The 25,370-nt window shown below is 40.7% G+C and overlaps 2 protein-coding genes across 5 annotated transcripts in view; one reads left to right on the forward strand and one right to left on the reverse strand.

The window, feature by feature from the left end:
- Window positions 1-1,838: 1,838 nt before the first annotated feature.
- On the reverse strand, window positions 1,839-19,459 carry bcas2 (BCAS2 pre-mRNA processing factor). The gene is made up of 7 exons (XM_022215884.2): window positions 19,270-19,459; window positions 5,613-5,705; window positions 5,455-5,525; window positions 3,108-3,269; window positions 2,965-3,015; window positions 2,798-2,878; window positions 1,839-2,700 (listed from the first exon to the last, which is right to left on the reverse strand). The coding sequence occupies exons 1-7, from the start codon at window positions 19,360-19,362 to the stop codon at window positions 2,574-2,576; spliced, it is 678 nt and encodes a 225-aa protein (XP_022071576.1). The 5' UTR covers window positions 19,363-19,459; the 3' UTR covers window positions 1,839-2,573.
- Window positions 19,460-23,849: 4,390 nt separating this feature from the next.
- The window catches only part of trim33 (tripartite motif containing 33), a 30,391-nt gene continuing 28,870 nt past the window's right edge, over window positions 23,850-25,370 (forward strand). For 3 of the 4 annotated variants that reach the window (XM_022215877.2, XM_022215879.2, XM_022215880.2), the window contains exon 1: window positions 23,851-24,468. In XM_022215877.2, the coding sequence (XP_022071569.1) occupies window positions 23,889-24,468 (580 nt within the window). In that variant the 5' untranslated portion in view covers window positions 23,851-23,888. Of the gene's footprint in view, window positions 24,469-25,370 lie in introns of all 4 variants that reach the window. The other variant, XM_022215876.2, reaches the window with a different exon arrangement.

A 25,370-nucleotide genomic window follows, 5' to 3' on the forward strand; every position in this document is an offset into this window, starting at 1 on the left:
TCATTTCCAGTTTTTGTGTATACCAGATAATATATTGATTATTCACAGTGGCATGTTTAAGTACATTATTCAAGTAAGTCATTTACATTTTCATCTTGTGACAGGATATTAGTAAATTTATTGTTGCAATTATTTTTATAAATGTCTTCATGGCAAAATATATCAAATTTAACATTAACAGACATAAGGACAGAATACTAAGGTTTCAGTGTGTGTGTGTGTATATATATATATATATACATAAATCCTGTCTAAATTAGTTTCCTGGGATTTTGTCCATCCTGCCACTATTAAAGTTGAATGATATTTACAGCAAACACAAATCATGGATCCCACAAATTGAGGCATTTTACTGTGATTTATAGAAACACACAACTGATTATGAATATAGTGATGCCTTCAGTCAAATGGTAGCATCTTAATGTCTGTATATGATGCTACGATAACTGTCATTGATTTTGTGGGCGGGTCAGGAAAACTTGCCAGTAAACCAATCAGTCAGGTTGGATATTCAAAGGGTGAAGTGCTACGCTTAATAATATTCCATAAACCCTCTATGCTTTACATGTTTGCAATCATGCAGCCACATATTTGATACTTTGCTATGCTAACATCTGGGACTTCATCTAGTACAGCGGTGTCAAACTCATTTTAGTTCAGAGGCCACATGTAGCACAATTTGATCTCAAGTGACCAGTAACATCAGAGCATAGTAACTTATAAAGATTTACATCTTTAAATTTTCCCCTTTGTTTTAGTGCAAAAATGTAATTTCTGAAAATGTTCACATTTAATGAACTACATATTTTTTTACAAGACATAAACAACCTAAAATTTCTTAGAAAAATAAGTGAAATTTCAACATTATGCCTAAGTTTATCATTTACACATTACAACTTAGAAGTCACAGAGATCCCAAAGGTACAAAACATTCAGCTGCAGGTATCTGGAAGTGAACAATCTAGTATTTTAGTTTTTGATCAAATCAACTTGTCAAGATCTAGAAATTATTTTAAATTTACGTTCATTTCCATATCTGTGTAGTACTCCTGAGGACCACAGCACACAAACTAAAGTGGAAACTATTAAGGTTTAGTTATCCCCCTGCCTTGTAAATGTCTAAAATTTATACATAAAAAAATGCAGAAGTTGTGGCAGTACAGTGGACAAAGTTAAAATAACAGTTGACATCTGTAATTATTATATTTTGCCAAGTCATCCTGCAGGCTGGATTGGACCCCCCGGCAGGCTGTTTGTGGCGCATGTTTGACACCCCTGATCTAGTATGAAAAAAAAGAGAGGGGGGTGTAATAATTATTAAACCTAGGTAGATGCAGGAGGCCTTATCATTGAATGTACTACCGTGTAAACCTGTGTCCTGATGGCTCTGTCTGACAAGTGTGATGTTTGTGTTTTTAGAATTTGATGAATGAAATTTCAGAATTATGCTATATCTGACCAGTCCTTTAGCTGAACGTGCTGCAGGGCCACAGCTACTGCTGCAGGCGTTAATGAGAACTCTGTGGAAAAGATGCTCAAAGCTAACTTAAGATATTTGCTTTTGACTCAGAGGCTGTCTATTATAGAGGAACTATGACATCAGTTTGAATATATTGCACTTTAATGTCATACAGAAACAGATCTATTGACTGAAGATGTACAAAACTGAGCATCAGCAACGTAAGAACTCAACAGAAATTAAAATTAATGCTATAAAAAAACGATTTCAAACTGAGCTTTAAATTGTAAAAAGTCATGCTATATCTTGATTTAAAAATAAACATATATACACGGCATTGATCACTAGCAGAACTACAAGAATAAATGAACACAAGAAATACAAGAAAAGTTTTTTGTTTTATTAAAAGTATAGCAAATGACAAGGTTGGGTTTACAAAGATCATCATCCTCAACAGACTTGGCAAACTACAATATGTACACTTATTCCAAACGCAGTCATCTGCTGGAAGGCAACTTTAAAGACTAACATGCAGGTATATTCACTACATTTTAAACCAAGACTGTGAAACTTTGGCTGAACAACATATTGAGGCATTTATGGAATGATGTTGAAAGCTAATGCTAGCATAGCAGTGGCAGGAGAGGGAAAGAACCTAAAAGAGAGCAGACTGACTCAATAATGTCAAGTACACTGCGAAGTCCATGGAAAGTCGCTAGCATACGTTAGCATAAACAAACAAGCTACCAGTCATATCAGACTGGAAGCTACAGCAGTAAAACCCTTGACTGAAGTGTAATAAATGTGTTATATGTTGGTGTAAAATCTACATAATCTTGCTTTAAAGGTCTGTGGAAAGGTCCACTTAGAAACACTATATTCCACCTCTGCCTTTGCAGTAGGTTTAAAGTCTGGTAAAAATGTGTGCTGCTACCTGAGGTTCATGAGAAACTCCTTCTGTCACTGCATGACATAATTAAATCTTCTCCATACAGGGAACTTTGCCGTCTTGGGCTGCGTCCATTGTACAGTCAGCCATTTAAAAACCAGATGAAAACTGTCCAACTGGATCATCAGTTTGAGGACCAGTGCTGTGATGGTGGAAGCTGCTGCTCTAGAAGTCCTGTCGGATGTTCTCTTTGTTCTCGTCCCCCTGCTGTTGTCTGAGCTGAGTGACTTCGTTTTCCAGCTGGACGATAGCCCGTTCTATCTCATAGTTCTTACTTACCAGAGACACCCAGCTGTTGAAGGACAAATATAGATGTTAAGACACAGGGGAATCTAACCCACACTTTACCTCTGTACACTGACAAGTTTTATGTTTTTAAAACAGCATACTTAGACTCCAGCTCTCGCAGTTTGGCTCCCGCTGCCAGCTGATCATTCTTACGCTGCCAGTTCAAATCTTGAATTTGCTTTCTGTGTACCAAAATAAATATATTGGTAAATATTAAAATAGACAGAATAGCATTTTGAGTGGGAAAAAACGTCTAGTGATCATTTACCTGAATTTGTGAAGTTCCTTTTGTGCCATCTCAATCATGAACGCTAAGTTACTGAAGAAGGAAGCCAAGACAACACATTAGCAGCCTAAAGGCTAATTATACAACAAGCTGATATCAGTAAAGAAAAGGCGGCTGTCACTTACTCATTGTAGACTTTCCATGCATTGGTTCCATACTGCGACATGAGCTCCAGGTTTTCAATGCGGACTGCCTGATGCTCCAGCTGGGCCATGGAGTTGTTCACACACTCCTGCCAGGCAGTGATGTCATTCTTCTGTCCTGATGAGGGCGCTGGCAGCTCATATCTACACAGAAAAAAAAAGAAAACAGAAGAAATGTTCAAGATTGGAACTAAGGAGAGTTTTAAAAATATGATTTTAATAAAATACTCATTCTATAATTTTAGGAAAACAAATTCTGTACAGAAAACAAATGACAGCCACCGCCGACCTTGTTGTCTCTGCTAGCAGCTTTTTAGCTGCTAAGAAAATCTCTTGGATTCACAGCTACAATGCAAGTTCAACATAGACAGGTTTACTGTATGTTAGGTGGCTCAACAAATCTGAAAACCTCTATCAGAGCGGATGTGTACCATGACCGTGGTTATCAATTTGATTTGATAACCATCCCCCCTCCCCCATCATGCTCTGTGCTCAAATACAAGAGGCTATTGATGTCATTTGACTTTTCTACACAAAGCAGACTGATGGCATGCTGCCTACTTCCGTCAAGAGGAACAGGTTGTTGTCAGGAAGAGCGATGAAGAATACTTTTTAAAAAAAATGTTACAGTAAAAATTGCTGTTACTGCAACTGCAAGAGAGGAATGCCATCAGAACATTAATACCCTGAGTTTTTGCAGCCACTTATTACTCTGCCAAGGAACAACGGAGTTATGTGACGACTGGTGTATGTTTGTTTGCCTGTATGTCTGTTAGCAACATTACTCAAAAACGGAATAACGGATTTGGATGAAATTTTCAAGGAAGGTCAGAAATGACACAAGGACCAAGTGATTAGATTTTGGCAGTGATGCAACCTATAGTCTCAATCCACAGATTTGTTAAAAAATGTATGTATCATTTCGAGATAGCAGCACAGCGTCACTGTAACTATGACAAGTGAACACTACATCAGCTGCCTGCTGACGATCACATGATTGTGATCCCATATCGACTGGCGTGGACTTATTGGGACTTAACCATCGGAAATCATACGACGACTGAGCAGCCTTGGCGGAGTATTTTTTCTAGTGTGACAGCTGCACATTAGAGCTCTTAAACTTCAAACTTCCTTTAAAAATGATACTCAAGAGTTGGTTCAACCCTAAACTTTGAACAGAACCTCCTTGAGAGCAGGGCAGCATCAGATACCATGATCATCCAGCAGGTTAAAACAGAGCCACCTTCATGATACTGAAAACTCAGGCTCAACATTGACCCACTGCTCATTTCTCTAGTTTAACTTTTCACCACTGCTTTTGAGTCAGCCCCTTCCTTCCTGTTTACAGCTGCAAAGTGGACATGAACGGTCATGTGGTGTGAATTTAAGGCATGCCAATACAGAGGCTATCTACAAAATGGTGTGAAAACAACTGTCTGGTTGGACATCACCTTAAAATGAAAAGATTAGTGGAGATGTAGCCTCAGAGACTTTTGCTCTGCAGGAAGGTTGGGAGGTAAAATATAGAGGAGACTGTCCCGACATGCCAAAAATATGTCTCTGAATATGTCAGAATCAACACTGGCCAAATAAAAACAAGGCTTCACACTTTAACTCAATAAAAAATAACAGGACATGAAACCGCTTTGTGACCTTTTGGGCTATCTCTGCTGCAGAGTAGGAAAGAAGATGGAGAAGGATGGGGAAAAGGAAAACACCTTCACCTCTCCCTCCATGTGGCCTCTGCAGCTACTCTCACATGACCTGTTCAAGACCAGGTGAATTGTGTGCAAAAAAGACAGTTTCTCCATCCGTCAAATACGCCCAGATGTACCAGCAGATCTACAGCTATGACTGTCATGGTTCTACAGGGTGTCCCTAAAGTCTGGCCACATAGAAAATCTCATTAACTATAATTTTTTTTGCCTCCAGAGATTAAATATGGCTTGTTGAAAGAAGAAGGCGTTGAACTGGTGCTTCACTAGTGGATGTGAAGGATGGACATATTGAAAGATAGCAGATGAATTAAATCCCCGTCATCCAAGGTGGATTCCACTTGACTTTTCCACAGTGGCAAAGGTGGCTAAAAAGTTTAAAGAAACAGGCAGTGTCATGGACAACCCCTGTTCTGGACGACCAAATGGTATCAGCCGAAATTAAAGAATTGGTCATCGCTAAACTTCATGGATGCCCACTTCCAAAAAAAATAAAAAAATCACTTCCCTAACCCTATCTTTTGATATGTCCATCCTTCACATCCAAAGGTGGTGCCTCAGTTTTCTTTAGGCACATGCTTAAAGTCTAGTGTAGTTGTGCTACAAAGGTATACCTCTTCATGCTCAGGAGATCCATGGGCTGCCGAGCTGCCAACCGCTCAAACTCATTCCTCATTATTTCTGTCTGAATGGTGAAAAGAAAAAAACAAGTACGATTATTTCTGTGTCACTGGTTGAAACTATATAGTCAGAGGTCAGATGAGTTCATCACCTCAAACGTAGAGAAGTCAGGAGTGGGCAGGTAGCTCAGGTAGTTCTTTGTAGGTCGATACCTTCTGGTCTCCTCTTCAACAAGAGCTGCAGCCTAAAGGATAAAAACAGGATTTTGCACATCATAAAGCACCTGCATCTACTGGAAGTTTTATTTTTTTCCCCTTTGTGTTACAGTTTAAACACTAACTCCTACGAGTAATTTGTAAGTCGACCTTACAGAGCAGACAAACATCTGGTTATTCAAACACATTTGCCGTTTACTAATTAACTTGATTTTGGCAGGGCAGAGAAGCATCAGAAAGAGCATACTGACCCAACTTGGATAATAATCTTTCAAGGAGACACACAAAACAGATTCTGCTGGTTAAAGGCACACTTTCCAGTTTATTGTGTTTAAATGGAAAAAGACACTGAACCTTTAGCCATTCAAGAAATTAATCTATCAGTTCTGTCATGTTGAAATATTGCATTCTGACAGCCTGTTGTTAACCGTTATATTTACCTGCTGTAAAAAGACAGATTTTGACATTTTTCGTTTAATATATCCTGTCTTTTGTGACCAATTTTTTTATTTTATTTCATTCGTTTTCCATGAAAAAAAATACAAAGCCACTTATTTATTCAACCAGAACACAACGACTAGAACACAGAGGTAACATATCTATGAATAATAAAAGAAAAGAACTAGAATAAAATGAAATAAATTCAATTAAATTACCCATCACCTGGATCCAATACAGGCAAACAAAGACAGCAAGATATTTGAACACTAAATCTGCATCTCACGCAGACTAATTAGTAAGGAGGACCAAGCTTTAATAGCCGAGTCTTTGGCTCCATGAACTTTGGCTGTCGACAACTCCAAGTCAGCAATGTCCAAGTACGTAAAAATCCAAGCTCAGAAAGAGAGAGAATGTGGGGGGTTCCATCGTGTAGCAACCATTTTTAATATATTCTGTCCTGTTAATACAAAGACGGATGAAACATTAGGACTTTAACATGTCAAGATGACGACATGAGATGTGTCTTAAGGGAAACTAAAGAGACTCAACATCAAATGCTGGTATTAATTGTAAGAAGTCCCTCCACTTCACATAGCTTAACACAAAATATGTACACTACCATTCAAAAGTTTGGGGTCATCCAGACAATTTCATGTTTTCCATGAAAACACACACTTTTATTCATGTGCTAACATAACCACACAAGGGTTTTCTAATCAATTAGCCTTTCAATACCATTAGCTAACACAATGTAGCATTAGAACACAGGAGTGATGGTTGCTGGAAATGTTCCTCTGTACCCCTATGGAGATATTCCATTAAAAATCAGCTTTTTCCAGCTAGAATAGTCATTTACCACATTAACAATGTCTAGACTGTATTTCTGATTCATTTGATGTTATCTTCATTGAAAAAAAAAAACTACTTTAGGACATTTCTAAGTGACGGCAAACTTTTGAACGGTAGTGTGTGTATTTCTTCAGCTTCAGCAAATGACTGAAGAAATGCAGGGAGGTGAGCAGATGGTAGAGACCTTATTTTTGAAGCAGTAAATACTAAAAGTATAAAATCTTAATGAAAACAATAGTCAAAACGTAGTTTGGTAGCATTTTTGTGGCCTTCAGATGTCTATTAAAAGAGTCAGGTTGAAGTGAAGTCATTAACCTCTAAATGAGTAAATGTTCTTTGCAGGCAAATGAAGCAGTGACAGGTGACTCCATATTCCTATGGGAGTGTCATCGCAGCACAGCTCAGATAGCCTTTCTATTAGTGGGATCTGCTGTGACGTCAGCCTCGCCTATGACATATTACAACAGTCTGCAGAGCTGCAAAATGAACATTACTAAAAGTAGTGAAATCATTCTGAGTTAGGTTGTTTAAGCTGTAACCACATTTTGACATGGACCAAAGCTGTTAACTTAAGGAAACAGTGGAAAAACTCTGATTCTTACTAGATGAAGATTTTTAAAATTAGGCAAGAAAGACCTATTTAAGAGATTCATGCTTTTCTCACTCGTCTTTCTCCTGTTACAAACTACTCCTATGCTTTGCCCGCTATCCGCTGTCCAAAAGCATTGGAACACTGATACCAGTTCCTTTATTTTTGCTGTAGACTGAATAAATTTAGGTTTGACATCAAATGAAGACAATGAGGCAAGAGATCAACATTTCAGCTTTAATTCCCAGGGATTTGCATCTGGATCCGATACACAATTTAGAAGATAGCCTTATTTGTAATAAAACACCTAATTGTTAGGTGAGCAAAACTGTTGGAACAGATGAACTTAAAATAGATTAAAGTGAATCAGTAAATAATCATTGGCCTGCAATAACAGCATCAAGCCTGTGACCTATTGACATCACCAAGCTTTTGCATTCTTCTTTTGTGATGCTTTTTCAGGCTTTCACTTCAGCCTCTTTCAGTTGTTATTTATTTGAGGGGGTTCCTCCCTTCAGTTTAGTCTCCTTCTTTAGCAGGTAAAAAGCAGCTCTATTGGGTTTAAGTCTGGAGATTGACTTGGCCAGTCTAAAACCTTCCACTTTTCACCCCTGATGAACTCCTTTGTTGGTTTTGTGTGTTTTGGGTCATTGTCGTCCTGCACAATGAATGCTCTCCAGTCAGTTTGGTTGTATCTTTCTTTAAATTGGCAGACAAAATGTTTCTGTAGATTTCCGAGTTCATTTTGCTGCTGCCATTATGTGCTACATCATCAATGAAGATTAACAAGCCTGTCCCAGAGGTAGCCCAAGCCTTGGCATTACTAGGACTGGCCAAATAGCAATTTTTGGGCTCCAGATATTCAGTCCCGATTAATGATGAATATCCCAAAACTCTGATCGTAGCGTCTGACGGGCGGGGTGTCCGACTATTCGGATCTCAAAATACACATTCAGTTACCACCATAACATCCGAATATTCAGTTATTCGGGTCCAGTCCAAGATTGTGATTCCTTCACTCCTGTCCTCTGGAGGTTGTTGCTGATGCTCTCGTCGGAGGCGGTCGCATTTTTCCTCTCTCCGTCTCTATCTCTGCTAATACAGGCTAATACAGGCTAATACACAGCTAACTACACAGCTCGCACTTTATTCAGCATTGCTTCTCTCTTGAGAAGCAACAAGAATCTCACAGCGAACCCAGACTGACGTGGATTACGGACCGAAGTCGAGGTTTGTGAGCGCTTTTCTGCGGGAGGACAAGGCGGCCTCCGATCACTTGTGTCTGGGCAGCCGGCCCGTCGTTCCGAGATACTAGCAAGTGCTAACTAGCAGCAAGTTGCCTCCCGTTTCCATGAATGATTATCACAAACTCCTCCAGAAGATAACAGTCCTGGAAATGAAAATGCACCGATTGGAAGTGAATATGGAGGTTAATGGACATTATGGAAACGAGACCACTCTACCAGCGATTCAAAGCAGTGGACAAGAGAAGGCTAACAGACAGCTAATTAGCACCACTGCCAAGGACGAGGAGGCCTGTTGAAACAGCCACATATCAGCCAGCAGTACTCCCTGGAACTTGCTTGAAGCAAAGCCAAAGCAGACCTCAGGTATGAATACAGCTGATATGGAAAGGCAGGCTACAGGCAGAATCCAACACACAGAGATTAGTGACGAAACTGGTTGGCCGGCTCTGCCATCCTGTAGCAATATCTCCTCCACACCAATACAGAGAAGTAAAGAGCCCTGGACAGTGGCTACAACCAGGAATAAGAGTAAACAAAACCAAGAAACAGAGGTTCAGTTGGAGAACAGGTTTGCTGTACTGCAACAAGATTCTGACACCCCCCAAAAGAGTTCATCTCCTGAAAGATGACTAAGGTATGGCACTAAAAGGCTGCAGAATGAGCTAGCTGCTGAGCCAAAAAGGTTGAGGAAAGAGCTTACTACTGGGCCTCAAACTCTGATAGTGGGTGACAGAGCTATGAATGAGCTAAAGAACTTTTGTAGCAAAAAAAGCACCAAAGTGTTGTGCTTTAACAATGATACGGTGTCTGACATTTCTAAGAAAATTATGAGGATCACTGCTGAGCATCCCACAGCTAAATCCCTTGTCATACATACGGGAGCCCTCGACGCAGAGAAGCAGCAGTCAGAAGTGCTGAAACAGGACTTCATGGATCTGCTGAACAGAGTCAGAGGTCTGAAACCTGTTGTTTATGTGAGCGGTCCATGACCTACAGTCCGGAGAGGAGATGAGAAATTTAGCAGGCTGATGCTGCTAAACAGATGGCTCAAAGCTACATGTGCTGCTCAATCAATAAACTTCATTGACAATTTCAACATCTTTTGGGAACGCAGACACCTCTTTAAGGCAAATGGAATTTTCCTTAACAGATCAGGACTGCTGCTACTGTGCTCAAACATTTTCTACTCCGTGCGTCAGACACCAGCCACAGTCAGAGATAAAAGCCAAGGACATTCAAAACAACAGATTGCACAGCACGCTGGAGAAGAACTGTTGCTGCTGGAGATAAGGAATGACCAAGGACAACAAGGAACCCAGGAAGAGGCCCCAACTATGTCACCACCTCCTGCCCCTCATCCAACAGATCAAAGACAACAAGAAACCCAGGAAGAGGCCTCAACTACGTCACCACCTCCTGCCCCTCATCCAACAGATCAAGGACAACAAGGGACCCAGAGAGAGGCCTCAACTACATCATCGCCTCCTGCCCCTCATCCAACAGATCAAGGGCAACAAGGGACTCAGAGAGAGGCCTCAACTACATCATCGCCTCCTGCCATTCATCCAACAGACCACTGTCCATCTTCACCCCCACAGCAAGAGGAAACCTCCCCTAACTCCTTACCCTCCCCAGCCAGTCTCTCTCCTTCCCCTACTCATCTGGATTTCACAGATGACATGAAAAGGCGTGTTAATGCTGGAACAAAACTGACACCACGCCGAAATCCCATATGCTTGCCAACTAGTCTTGTCTTTGAAAATTCAGTTGTTTCTGATGTCTGATATGTGCCAGGTCCAGGCTTCAAAGCTGATATTAATGTCATCAACCAGGAAAAGCCGGGGCCTTATGGAAATCAGGCAACCAGTATTTCTGTCCTAGTAGGCAACAGAAAAAGAAAGGTGGCTATGTCAAGACACAGAAAGAAAAAGTTTTTAAATACATTACATATTATTTGTGAACCACAAACATCTTCCGCTCACATGGCAGGCAAAACTCCTCAAACATTAACGATGGCTCTATTAAACATTAGATCTTTAGCTGGGAAGACATTTTTAATTAATGATTTTATTATTGAGCACAATCTTGATTTTATGTTTTTAACTGAAACTTGGTTAGACCAAAATAACAGTACAGCTGTTCTCATCGAGTCGACCCCTCCCAACTTCAGTTTTATCAGTGAGGCCAGGGTGCACAAGAGAGGGGGCGGTGTTACAATTTTATTCAAAGAATCTTTTCAATATCAGCAGTTATCCTTTGAACATTTCTCCTCGTTTGAGTACATAGCCCTTCAACTGAAGTCCTCATCTCGAGTTGTGCTACTTAATGTTTACAGGCCTCCTAAATACTGTGCAAACCTTTTTGATGATTTTAGTGAACTGCTGTCTATGATCTGCATTGATTTTGACTGTGTAATTATTGCTGGCGACTTTAACATCCATATTGACAATCCTCAGGGCAGAGGGACTATAGATCTATGTACGTAACACTCCTGACAACTTTGGGCTGGTTCAGCATGTAACAGAGGCCACACATGACAAAGGGCATACGTTAGACCTACTTATCTCCAAGGGTCTGAGTATTTCCAATGTTACAGTGTCTGACGTTGGTCTTTCTGATCATTCCTGTGTTTTCTTTGAGAGCACTGTCTCGGTGCAGTCAGCAACTTTCACGGAGGTAACCAAAAAACGGTGTATTACTGAAAACACCTCTGAAATATTTAACCAGGCTTTTTCTTCTACACCAGCTCTATCTGGGGCTTCAGTCGATGAGCTGATAGGTAGTTTTAATGCTAAAATTGTAAACATTATGGATGCCATTGCTCCAACTAAGGTGAAAGTTATCTCTGGTAAGAAAAAAATCTCCATGGAGAAATGCCACACTGGTCAGAAATGGCAAAAGAGAGTGTAGGAAAGCTGAACGTAGATGGCGAAAATCAAAACTCCAGGTTCATTATGACATTTACAAAGAGAAACTGTGGACTTACAATTTACAACTTAGAAATGCAAGACAATCTTATTTCGCAGATATAATCACCAAAAACAGTCACAGTACACGAGCCTTATTTGCTACCGTGGACAGACTAACAAACCCTCGTGTGTCAGTAGCCCCGGAGCTGCATTCTACCAGGGCCTGCAACGACTTTGCATCATTCTTTATAGAGAAAATCCAAAACATTAGACAAGCAGTTAGTGCCCCCACAGTAGGTTCAGGATATGCCCTGTGTCAGCGTAAAACCATTTTAAACACCATGACGCAATTTAATCCTATTAATCACAAAAACCTGGAGGACATTATACATCAACTAAACTCCTCCTCCTGCTGTCTGGATATTCTGCCAACAAGGTTTCTCAAAAAAGTCTCCCAAGTACTGCTGGCAGATCTTTTATGGATTGTGAACTTGTCTCTTATGTCAGGTGTTTTTCCTCAGGCTTTAAAAACTGCTGTGATTACACCACTTTTAAAAAAGAGCAGCCTCAACAAGTTACAAATGAATAGCTACAGACCAATCTCTAATCTCCCATTTTTAAGTAAGATCATTGAAAAAGCAGTTTTTCAACAGCTAAACAATTACCTAATAAAAAAATAACAGCTTCAATGTTTTTCAGTCAGGTTTTCGACAGCACCACAGCACTGAGACGGCTCTCATCAAGGTAATTAATGACATCCGCTTAAACAGACAGCGGCAGGATGTCGGTCCTAGTCCTGCTGGATCTGAGTGCTGCGTTTGACACAGTCGACCACAATATACTACTTAACCGACTGGAGAACTGGGTGGGACTATCCAGCACAGTACTCAACTGGTTCAAATCTTACCTAAAGAATAGGAATTACTTTGTGTCTATAGGTAACTTCACGTCTGAGCAGACAGTAATTACATGTGGAGTTCCCCAAGGTTCGATCCTGGGGCCTCTTCTGTTTAACATCTATATGCTCCCACTGGCTCAGATTATTGAAAACAATAATGTAAGTTACCATAGCTATGCAGCTGACACACAGATCTACATTACAATGTCCCCAGGAGACCATGGCCCTATGCAGGTGCTGGGAAAGTGTATTGAACAGATAAATGAGTGGCTGTGTCAAAATTTTCTTCAGTTAAATAAAGACAAAACTGAGGTAATGGTTTTTGGAGCCTAGGAAGAGCGATTAAAGGTGAGCCTAGAGCTTCAGTCTTTACAGTTAAAAACTGCAGACCAGGCCAGAAATCTGGGTGTGGTGATGGACTCAGAACTCAGTTTTGGAAAACACATTAAAGCAGTTACAAAGTCAGCTTACTATCACTTAAAAAATATCTCAAGAATTAAAGGGCTGATGTCTCAGCAGGACCTGGAAAAGCTAGTCCATGCATTTATTTTCAGTCGACTTGATTACTGTAACAGTATCTTTACAGGTCTACCTAAAAAAAACACTCAAACAACAGCAGCAGATTCAAAATTCTGCTGCCCGAGTCCTCACTAAAACCAAGAAAAGAGATCATATCACTCCAGTTTTAAAGTCCTTACAGTGGCTTCCTGTCACTCAGAGGGTAGATTTTAAAGTCCTGCTGCTGGTCTACAAAGCTTTAAATGGTCTAGGACCAAAATACATCAGAGACCTCCTGACTCAGTATGAACCACCCAGACCACTCAGGTCATCTGGATCAGATCTTCTAGTAGTTCCTAGAGTAAAAACCAAACACGGAGAAGCTGCATTCAGCTTCTATGCCCCATATATATGGAACAAACTCCCAGAAAACTGTAGATCAGCTGAAACTCTCAGCACATTTAAATCCATTCTTAAGACATACCTGTTCTCAGCTGCTTTTGATTAAAGTATTTTAAACCTTATTTTATGACAGTTACTTTTAACAGTTATTTTAACTCTTATTTTATGACAGTTATTTTAAACAGCCCTTGTTTTCTGACTCTTGTTTTTTTGATCTTTTTACGGTTCTGTTTTTCTTTTAATAATTGCCCTTGTTTTTTCTGACTTCTGTTTTTGATCTTTTTACTGTTCTGACTTTTTTTTTAATGATTTCATAAATGCTTTCTTTTGTTTTTCTTTTAATAATCATCATCCTCTGTTCTTAATGTCTTTGTAAAGCACTTTGAATCGCATCGTTGTTGAAATGTGCTATATAAATAAATTTGCCTTGCCTTGCTGATGTCACCAATAGTTGTTTTCAGGCATTTCTTTACAGCTCTCACAATGTTTCAGTCCTGACCTGCTGCTGTTTCCCTTGGTCTACCCGTTCAACATCTGTTTCTTAGTACACCAGTGGTTCCTTTCTTTTTCAGGACATTAAAAAGGTGTACTGACTGTGGCCAATATTTGTGCGACGGCCCTGATTGATTTCCCAAACACACTTGTCAGCCACATGCTTCAATACTTTTGCCTACATAAAACAATGAGTGGGTTCAAACAAAGGTTGCTATCTTCTAAGTTGTGTATCAGATTCAGATGTAAATACCTGCAAATAGAAGCTGAAATGTTGATCTCTTGTCTCATATTCATCATTTGATGTCAAACCCAAATGTTGTCAGTGTACAGCAAAAATAAAGGAATTGGCCGCACTGTTCCAATACTTTTGGAAGGGAGAGTAAATGTTCCCAAGCGGTATGACTGGTTCCTTACAGAGGCCCAATACACTGCTTTCACAAATACAGGGTAATAAGACAATGTCCAACTGTAGGGCTGGATAACCCACCAAGCAAAATGGTCATATTGTATCATTTTGGTCGTGAAAATATATTTTGCATTGCAGTCACATAGGGTGTGTTGTTTTGTTGCATTGTTATTGTACTGTGGTAATACAGAACAATTTGGAGGGATGCAGGACATTTACCATGACCTTTAAAGAGCAAAATGATAAATCTGACACCAGGAAAGTTATTCCTGCCACTAAAAGGGAGCTGAGGATGAGGAAAGAAAAGCAAAGTTATAGGATGAGAATGGAGAAGCAGCTGCAGCAGAACAACATCTGTGGGGTTTGGAAGCCAACCCCGGCCACAAAGAACCCCACCCCCAGTGTGGGGAAGACAAGGAGTGGGCAAACGACTTCTGCCCCTACCCCTGCCCTGCTACCCCCACCGTCTATACATACCACCTGTATACTGCCTCACCTGCACCCCCCACCACACAGTGCCCCTAATGAACCTCTTCCCCTCATCAACACTTCTGACAAGGGTGTTGTGAACTGCCTGTTGTTGTGAACCACCTGTTGTCATCCCTGTCCAGTTCTGGAAAAACCAAAGCACTGGTGGTGGACTTCCGCAGGTTCACACCCTCTCAGCCAACACCAGTGAGCATCCAGGAAATGGACACTGAAATGGTGACAGTATCTGAGTGTTCACCTGAACATTGCTTGGACTCTGACTGTGATGTTTTTAGGACTTCCACCAACAGCCTGGACGAATACACAGACGCGGTGACGTCACACATCAGCTTCTGTGAGGACAGCTGTATAACATCACGCACTAGAGTGATTTACAACAACAACAAACCCTGGTTCACCGCAAAACTCAGAACACTCAGGCTGGAGAAGGAAAGGGCGTTCAAAAGTGGGGACAGAGACAGCTTCAGGGCAGCCAAGCGTGAGTTTGACAAAGCAGTGAGAGCTGCTAAACGGCAGTATGCAGAGACACTCCAACAACAGTTCTCTGATCACAGCTCCGCTTCTGTCTGGAAAGGCTTGCAAAAAATAACCAATTACAAGCCATTGTCTCCCCACTCCACCAACGACCTGCGCCAAGCAAACCAGTTGAACGAGTTCTACTGTCGCTTTAAAAGGCAATGGTCAACTGACGACCCCATCCCCCCACCTCACACCTCCAGCCCACCTCTTCAATGGCCAGCTGACGACCCCATCCCCCCACCTCACACCTCCAGCCCACCTCTTCACACCTGCCCCATACCCCACACCCCAGCAGGGGATCAGAGTCCCCCACAGTCCAACACTCCAGACCCCCCCAGCCCAGAGACCCAGCTCACTATACAGGAGAGAGACGTTAACAGGCTATTCAAGAGGCAGAATCCCCGCAAAGCAGCAGGACCCGACTGTCTCCCCCTCCACCTTGAAACACTTTGCTGATCAACTGTCTCCAGTCTTCACTGACATCTTCAATGAATCACTGGAGACATGCCACGTTCCAGCCTGTTTCAAGACCTTCACCATCATCCCTGTCCCGAAGAAGCCAAGACCCACTGGACTTAACGAATACAGACCTGTCGCTCTGACCTCTGTGGTGATGAAGTCTTTTGAGCGCCTTGTGCTTCCTCACCTAAAAGCCATCACAGACCCTCTTCTGGACCCCCTGCAGTTCGCCTACAGAGCCAACAGGTCTGTAGACGACTCCGTCAACCTGGCTCTCCACTTCATTCTGCGGCACCTGGACTCAGCAGGAACCTACGCCAGGATCCTGTTTGCAGATTTCAATTCTGCCTTTAACACAGTCATCCCTGCCCTGCTCCAGGACAAGCTCCTCCAGTTGAGTGTGTCTGCCTCCACCTGCAGATGGATCACAGACTTTCTGTCTGACAGGAAGCAGCATGTGAAGCTGGGGAAGCAAGTCTCCGAGACCAGGACCATCAGTACCGGCTCCCCCCCAAGGCTGTGTTCTTTCCCCACTGCTGTTCTCCCTGTACACCAACAGCTGCACCTCCAGGCACCGGTCCGTCAAATTCCTGAAGTTGTAGATGACACTACCCTCATTGGACTAATCTCTGATGGGGATGAGTCTGCTTACAGACTGGAGGTAGACAACTTGGTGACCTGGTGCAGCAGGAACAACCTGGAGCTCAACACCCAGAAGACAGTGGAGATGGTGGTGGACTTCAGGAGGAACACAGCCCCCCCTGCTCCCATCAAGTTCTCTGACTCCACAGTGCTCACCGTGGAGTCTTTCCGCTTTTTGGGATCCATCATCTCCCAGGACCTGAAGTGGGAGATGAACATCACCTCCATAACCAAAAAGGCACAGCAGAGGATGTACTTCCTCAGGCAGCTGAAGAAGTTCAACCTGCCAAATACTATGATGGTGCACTTCTACATGGCCATCATAGAGTCCATCCTCTCCTCCTCCATCACCGTCTGGTACCCTGCAGCCACCGTTCGGTACAAGAGCAGGCTGCAGCGCATCAGCCGCTCTGCTGAGAAAGTGATCGGATGTAACCTGCCATCTCTCCAGGTTCTGTACACCTCTAGCCTTTTAAGGCGTGCAACCAAGATCTTGGCCGACCCCTCTCACCAATGGACAATGGACACAAACTTTTTGAATCCCTCCCCTCAGGCAGGAGGCTGCAGTCCATCAGGACTAAAACCTCTCGCCCCAAGAACAGCTTCTTCCCCTCTGCTGCATCGCTGATAAAAACTACCCATGCCACTGCAAATCAGCTCTGTTGACTATATTAATTACTACTGCGTAGTAACTGTACATACCTTGTCTATTTTATCCATATTTCTTACATCTCTTTACTTACTATCGTGTTTTATTTTATTTTATCTGTACTTGCACCAAGAGCACCAGAGAAAATTCCTTGTAAGTGTAAAAACCTACTTGGCAATAAACTGCATTCTGATTCTGATTAAACTGGACTGGTTGGACAATACAAACGCCCTCTACAGAAAAGGACAGAGCAGACTATCTGCTGAGGAGACTCCGGTCTCTTGGATTGCAGGGAACCTCATGAGGTCCTGTTTTGACTGTGATGGTATCAGCCATCTGCTATGCTGGGGCGGCAGCAGCATTTCCACAGCAGACAGGAAGAGACAGAACAATCTGGTTAAAGAAGGCCAGCTCTGCCCTGGGATGTCCCCATGATCCAGTGGAGGGAGACATGAGGATATATAAGCTATCATCAAAGTTAGAGGACAGGTCCCAGCCCCTGCAGGAGACTTTAACATCACTGGGCAGCTCCTTCAGTCTGCTTCACCTGCGGTCCATCACTTGATAGCACAGGTCCTTCTTTCCTGCTGCTGTTAGACTGTACAACTAGTTATGCTCCCAGCACACAGAAAAAAATGTTCATGCATCTCTTTGGTACAATATCATGTGAATTAGGAATATTTTGCATTTTGAAAACCCTGTGCTGTATCTACTTTCCTATATACAACAGAAAACAAGTTAATTCCTTATCCTTTCTACTTATGAACAATCTGTGCAATAATAGTACCCTATCAGTATTTCCCTCCATCAAAAAATCTGTACAATATCACAGATATGTGTAATAATGTTTTTTTTCAGACCTATGACTATGTAAATTTCGGCTTATTCTTTATAATTTTCCCTTAAATGTTTGCACTTTCTTTGCTGCTGTAGCATTGCAAATTTTTCCACTGGTGGATTAATAGACTGTTATCTTGTCTTAAAAGCTCTAAAACCTCCCAGTAGAACCAGGCTTTCAAATACAGACAGCAACAATAACCACATTTTAAAGGTTTATGCTTTTTATTGTGTTTTGTGTGTCTTATCAGCTTTGAAGTGTACAATGAAACCTGCTAAAATACGAAGATGCTTAGTAATGCCATTTCTCTAACCTCCCCTCAACTAGATAGCTTTTCCAGCTTTACCTATCGTATAAATATGATCCAGTTTCTACATTGAAATTAGGCAACCAATGCATAGTCTTCAGCCTAAAAAAATTGCATAATCACAGCTGCATCTCAGTCCACCAGCTTAATTCACTTTCTGGAGTGCAGCACACCAAATGTTCTGCTGTTGGTTGCAACAGTGAACACAAGTGTCTTCATAGCATCGCACATCTGAGTGGATTACACTCTAATGTTTTAATAGAAACATCTACACAACAATAGGAAAATCCTTAGCGTACAGCTAATGTAGGTAAAGTTACTATTAGCTTTGACCGTATTCAGGTCAGAGCTCTGTGGGGATAGTTTAAGCTGAGGGACATTCAGAAATGGTGGAAATTTTAGCACCAATTTGAAACCAATAAACATTGTTGGGTCATTTTACCTATCTCTGCAGTACTGTGAGCTGAACATTGGAAGACACACTGTGGAAAATATATATTACCGTTCAAAAGTTTGAATGGAGAAATGCCCTTATTTTTTAAAGAAATGCTTTTTTCAATGAAGATAACACTAAATTAATCAGAAATACAGTCTAGACATTGTTCATGTGGTGAATGATTATTATAACTGGAAATAGATGGCTTAGATATTATATTTATATGCCTGAGTGACCCTAAACTTTTAAATGGTAGTTTATGAAAGTTTTAGTAAAATTACTTTTTTTTAAAAAGCATTCATGGGCCTTTTAGTCAAAGCTGTGCTATTACAAAATTTAATGAAACGCTTTCGTGGTACACAATTCCCTAAACAAATGAATAAGCTGAATATAATAAAGAAAACTGAATAATTTTGCTGCCAAGTGCTCCCTGTGTGCCATTTCCACGCAGCCTGATGAGCTAACACGCTGCCGTTAGCAAACTCCCCATTCTGATACAAACCAAACCTGCTTCACTCACCGCTTCTCTGACACCGGCTGCATCGTAACCTTGGTCGAAATATGGCAAGGCATCGACAAACACTTCACCAGCTACTGAAGCTGTTCCGGCCATTTGAAATCAGTGTATGTACTGTTGAATTTGTTGCTTTATCTCTCGCTCTGGTAACTCTTCGACTAGCCAAAGCCAAGTCCTTCCTGTGTTAGCATCAGGAGGGTTTTTTTCCGACCTCCAGTGGACTGGAGTGTAACTGCAGCTGAAGTACAGTACCATGTTAGGACTGTCCCCGAAGTGCTCCCCTGAGATTAGGGATGCCAGTCTCATTTTAGTTCAGTGGCCACATTCAGCCCAGTTTGATCCCAAATGGGCCGGACCAGCAAAATTATAACACAATAACCAATAAATAATGACAACTCTAAAAATTTCCCTTTGTTTTAGTGCGAAAAAGTACATTCTGACAATGTTCATGTTTAATGAATTATCTTTTCACAGAGCATTATGACATTATGACATACCATTCCAAATTTCACTTATTTCTTAATAAGTGAAATTTCAACAATATTAAGCCTCAGGGCCCAGTATTTCAAAAAATTAAATCCAGATTAAATTGATCTAGATTTCCAAATCCCACTTTCCTGATCCATGGATCAGGATCTTCTATCCCGGTATTTCAAAACTTTGCTGGATTGGATCAGGATAATCCTGATCCTCTCGTATGGAGATTTTCAAATCCATCCCGCCTCTAGGATCAACCTGCCCTCAGGGTCACAGACAGGAGACAGAATGTGTGTTGTGTAGATCTTAAGGCTACAGAGATCTTTGATAAATTAATATACCAAAAGCAAAAGTATTATATAGTCATTCAAAATATTTTCTGTTGCATGGAGTCAATGTTTACTTCAATTCTCTGTTTAAACAATTGCCTTGTCACTGACCTTTCATATTCAGAGATGCATTTTATAAAAGTACATCACAGACTAGTGTAATAAAATAAAAACATAAGACAAATGTGAGATATCCAGTAGCTTTACTGAACATAAACAAAGGGAAAACAAAAGTATTCCTAGAACTTTTAGGAAAAATACAAATCAACCAAAGCACTTCTGACCGCTCTTCCTGTTGGTTCATCAGGCAGATGTGGTAAAGGTGGTGGAAGATCTGGACCTTCTGGGGCTACTGTGGCTTTTGTTACTGCTATTCCATCTGCAATGACTTCATAAAATGAGCCACAGGCAAAGAAACACAGAGCAATCAGCACCTGTTCCTCCACTGTCAAGGCATGACTCCTCATGGTCCGTCTTTTCAGATAAGGACGAAGAACACTGCACAAGTATGAAATGTCATCCCTCCTGAATCGATACCTTGCGTACAGTTCTTCATTGGAGTACTGCTGAAGTAGATTTGGACGTTCAGCGGGCCTGGACAAAGTTCTCTGACCACAAGAGCAAAAAATGCTATTTAGGCAGAAGTAACCCAGCAGGTAAAACCATTTACACTCATTCCTTGAGCCTTTTTGCATGCAAAATGACCATCTTATTTTTATTTGTTGTTATACTAATAGGTCACTTTAATCATTATTTTTTTTCTGCGATACACTTCAAAGAGTATCCTAAAAATATGTACAATTTTCTTCAAGTAAGCTGATTTATCATAAAGGGGAGACACTGCAGGCAAAACTCATTTGTATTATGGGCCAGTTTGTTCTATGAACATATAAACTTTCACCTGAAAACAAATAAACTGCCTAATCTAATTGCAGCACTGCTTCGACGTTTTTTTCATATGTTTTTTCTGGTATTGTAGAAATTTTCACTGTAGCAGCTCCTACCGACACAAATCTTTCCAGTCTTAGACTTAACATATTGAAGCTTTGATAAGAAGTTAACATTCTAAATTTGCCTTATCTTGTGGGGTTAGATCTTATTCAATAAATCAGACTAGAAATTACATATTAAGAAAACCAGATTTTTTTCTCTTAAAACTAGTTTATTAAAAAGTTTAAGACATCCAAAATCAACAAAATAAAACCATCATTTAAACCAGGCTCCATCCACCATCAAAATTTGGATCTAAATTTTGGTTTAAAATATAGACAATTTGGACCATTTTGGGCAATAGGTTTTTTTGCTTTTCTCACATTTGCTGTAGATCACTGATGTGATCTGCAACAAACGTTTCAGATTGATATCTATAAATTTGTTTTTTTCCCCTATTCACCTGCAGTGTCTCACTTTAATAAGAGCAATTTATTTTAAGACATCGGTCCTTTGGATTTGTTTTATACTTTAAATTGGTAAAAAAACTTCAAACTTGGAACACTTATTTGTAGTGTCTTTTATTGGTGTTAATCTAAACTAACTAACATTTCTTTACAGGTAAATGCCACTGGGAGTGGTGAGTGCAGGACTGTGGACCAAGTAAAGTTAAGATGGAAAAACTTCAAACAGAAGGCGACAAAGGACCTTACTGAATCTAAAAACCCAGAAACAGGGAACAAACAATATAAGTGTGGCGAATTTACAAATTCTGTACTTGATATCATTGGTGGTGAGAGCTCCCATGCTTTGCACGGCATTGTGTCAGCTGATGCAGGCGAATCTGCGGGCTCACAACCTCTTGATCTCTCCACAGCAGAGACCATACTCACTCTTGTTCCCATAGAACCAGAAGGGGAGCCAAGCACAAGTCAGAGCTGTGGGGAGGTTCCACCTCTACAGAGCTGTGGGGAGGTTCCCCCTGTACCTCCACCAAGACATCACTGGAAGAGACATCATGATGAGGATCATGCCAACCAAAAACTCCTCAAGATGGAAACTGAGCGAGCACACCAGCAAATTCTACTTGCTCAGGAACAAATAAAACTTACCATGCTTCAGCAAGAACACATCAAGTTAAAAATACAATTACTGGAAAAGCAAATGGAAAAGTAGTGTGAAAACTTTAAGTTTAGGTGTTACAATTTTGGGTTGAGGAAATTTTTATTGTTGTTTGAATTATTACTTTTCTGACAATTGTGAAATTTGGATTTTTTTTCTGTTCAATAAAAAAACTGTACATGAAGAGGTTTAATTTATTAAAAATATCTTTTTATACTAATGATTGCGAGAAATTCAAGTAAAAGGTATCTGTCGATGAGTATATGTGGAACTAATACACTCTGATCCTACCCTGAGGTGGGATTAATTTAATGCTGTTTTTCAGGATAAAACTGACTCAGATTTGGGACTGAAGTTTTGAAATACCCAACACAGGCTCAAATCTGGATGGAAGGCAGGATTGGATTTACAAATCTGGATTTAAATTATCAAGATTAAATGCTGTTTGAAATACCCAATTTTGGATCAGGTCTGGGTTTAATCCAATCCACCAGGATTAATCCTGGTGGATTATGTTTGAAATACGGGGCCCAGATTATCATTTGCGTATCACAATTTACAGATCACAGTGTATAAAAAGGCACAAAACATTTAGTCACAGGTATCTGGAACTGAACAATATAGTATTTTACAACTTGTCAAAATCTAGAACTTATCTTAAATTCCCATTCGTTTCAACACCTGTGTAGTAATCCTGACACATCACACCACACAAACTAAAGCAGGAACTACTAAGGAAGAAGGTTAAGGTAGTTATTCACCTGCCTTGTAAACGTAGAAAATTTATACATAAAAAAAGCATTAAAATTGTGGTAGAATGTCAACAATTGGGTTCAAGCAAACCAAACTCAGTCATTTTGAAGCTGCTGACTCACATTATATTGCACAATGTTCAATGTATTTAAATATTTTCACAGGAAGTATTTATTTCTACCTGTGTAATTTTTACACTTTACAAAGATATTCCTCGGGCCAGAGTAGTCCCTCTGTTGGGCCAGTTTTGTTTTTTCTATAAGTTCACCTTCTGGTTTCAGCTGTTGTTGTTACCAGTGTAATCACAATAGCAGAAGAATCTGACTCTCTGGATGTAGGTTGTGGGTAATAAGCCTGCCACTGGCCTGTCATTTCAGTTGGCATTTTCCCTGCCTTCCACGGTCTGAGTGTTACCGATTTCTTTGCTCGAGGTAACAACCGCTACCTCTGGGCAGCAAAGAACCACAATGAAAATGAAGCTACAACTGGATGTTTTGCTGAGATCTGGATTATGCAGTAAAGTAGCCTGCTAGGTTTGTTTGTTTTGTTTTGTTCTGCAGTGGATTATCCATTTTATTTAGCATATTTAAATAGGCAAAAAAAAAGTAACTTAATACAGATGATGTATTTGCTGAAAAAAAAATTAAAAATTCAGATAGATAGATAGATAGATAGATACTTTTACTATTCCTTTCTAGCTTTGTAAATATCGGTATATATTGTATTATATTTATTTTTATTACTACTATTTTCCCTCTCATTCTTTCTTTAGGTTTTTTTATTATTCTTTTTCCTTATTCCTCGGGTGACACTAACAGCCAAGACCAAATTACTTGTATGTTGTGGTCATTAAAGCTCCTTCGGGTTCTTATCATAGATGGCGCATTCTCATTAAGTAAATAAATAAACAAGCAAATACATATGGGTCTTTCAGTACGTCATGACGTAATCATACGTAATCCTGGTTCGAGAAGTCACGCAGAACGTGCAGTGGCTATAAGAGGAAGGAAGATGGCGGATAACAAAGGCGAGGAGGATATGGAATCGTCTGCAAATTCAGACTCAGTGCCTTCAGCGCAAGATAATGAGCAGCCAGAGACGAAAGCCGAACATGCGGTAATAGTTATAGGAGGAAATACAAAGGAAGATGGAGTATCCGAGTCCCGCGATAACGTTACCGAGGCACCTACACCCACCAGTGAAGGAGGGGACGGTAGCAGCGGCGCGGCGGCTGCTGCTGCGGTTGGGGAAGCCAACGGTAGCGCTAGCAACGCCGTTAGCCCGTCTGGAACCAGCAGCACTAATGCAGAACCAACGGCTCCTGAAACCCCAGCGACCGGGGAGACTCCAACTGGCGGGCTGACCACCGAAATGTCTCCACCTCCTACGGCTCCAGCCGCCACGCCGGTATCCACTCCCATTAATTTACTGGATACGTGCGCAGTGTGTAAACAAAGTCTTCAGAGCCGAGACTGTGAACCAAAACTTCTGCCTTGTCTGCACTCCTTTTGCCTAAAATGTATCCCGCAACCAGACAGACAGATTAGCGTACAGGTGCCTGGACCACACGGGCAAACTGACACACACATAGGTGAGTCTTTTTCACGAGTAAGTAGATGTACCTGTGAGCAGGCCTCTGCTCTGTCATCTGTTGTTTGAATTGCTGTTTGTCAGAAGTTTTGGCTTCAACAGTTGGAAAGGTAAATGTCAGTGATTTGGCAGGGAGGTTGAGGTACACCATGTAACAGGTGGATGGTTCATCTGACACTTCTAACCTTTGAACACAGATGCTTACCTTCCAGGGAGTTGAATTTCAGGCAGTTCCGTTAAACAGAGGAACTTGGTTTGCTGGTCTCTCTGTGGTAGATATGATCCCATTTCCCAGAAGAACATGGTCAAACAGTTATCACTTCTTCCAGCATAATAGGCAATAGTGAGCAACATGACCAACAGTTTTCGGTTTACCTTTAATTAAAAAAGGACTGTTCGGGAATAGTATAAATGCTGAATCACTGGTGCTTAAACTACGTGTGATCTGCCATACAGTCAATAGAAAAGGCCCATTTCCTCTGAGTTCCTTCCCCTTCAGAAATATAGTCATAGTATTTGGACTTAAATTCCTTTTCAGGAGATACCTCCAAGGTTACAAGAACACGAGTGGATGCTGATCAAGCACTGAGGCTACTAGTCACAGTGATAAAGCACCGCTGCATATTCAATAACAACTACTAATAAAGATATTCCCTAGTGAAAGGAAATACTGGTGTAAAAAATAACAATCATGTGCTAAATATTCATATCAGAGTACTAGAAATCCAATTTTTATGTTAACATGTGAACAGGGTGCTAAGTTATTTATCTGCATCAAAATACAATTGTGCTATATTAAAAAAAAAAACAATTTTTTTTTCTCAAATATAAAATGTCCTTATTTTGAAATGATCAGATCCTTTCTTGGAATTATGATGTTCAGATCTTCTATTCACAGTTTTT

Source organism: Acanthochromis polyacanthus, chromosome 6 (assembly GCF_021347895.1).
Source record: "Acanthochromis polyacanthus isolate Apoly-LR-REF ecotype Palm Island chromosome 6, KAUST_Apoly_ChrSc, whole genome shotgun sequence".
Taxonomy (NCBI): domain Eukaryota; kingdom Metazoa; phylum Chordata; class Actinopteri; family Pomacentridae; genus Acanthochromis; species Acanthochromis polyacanthus.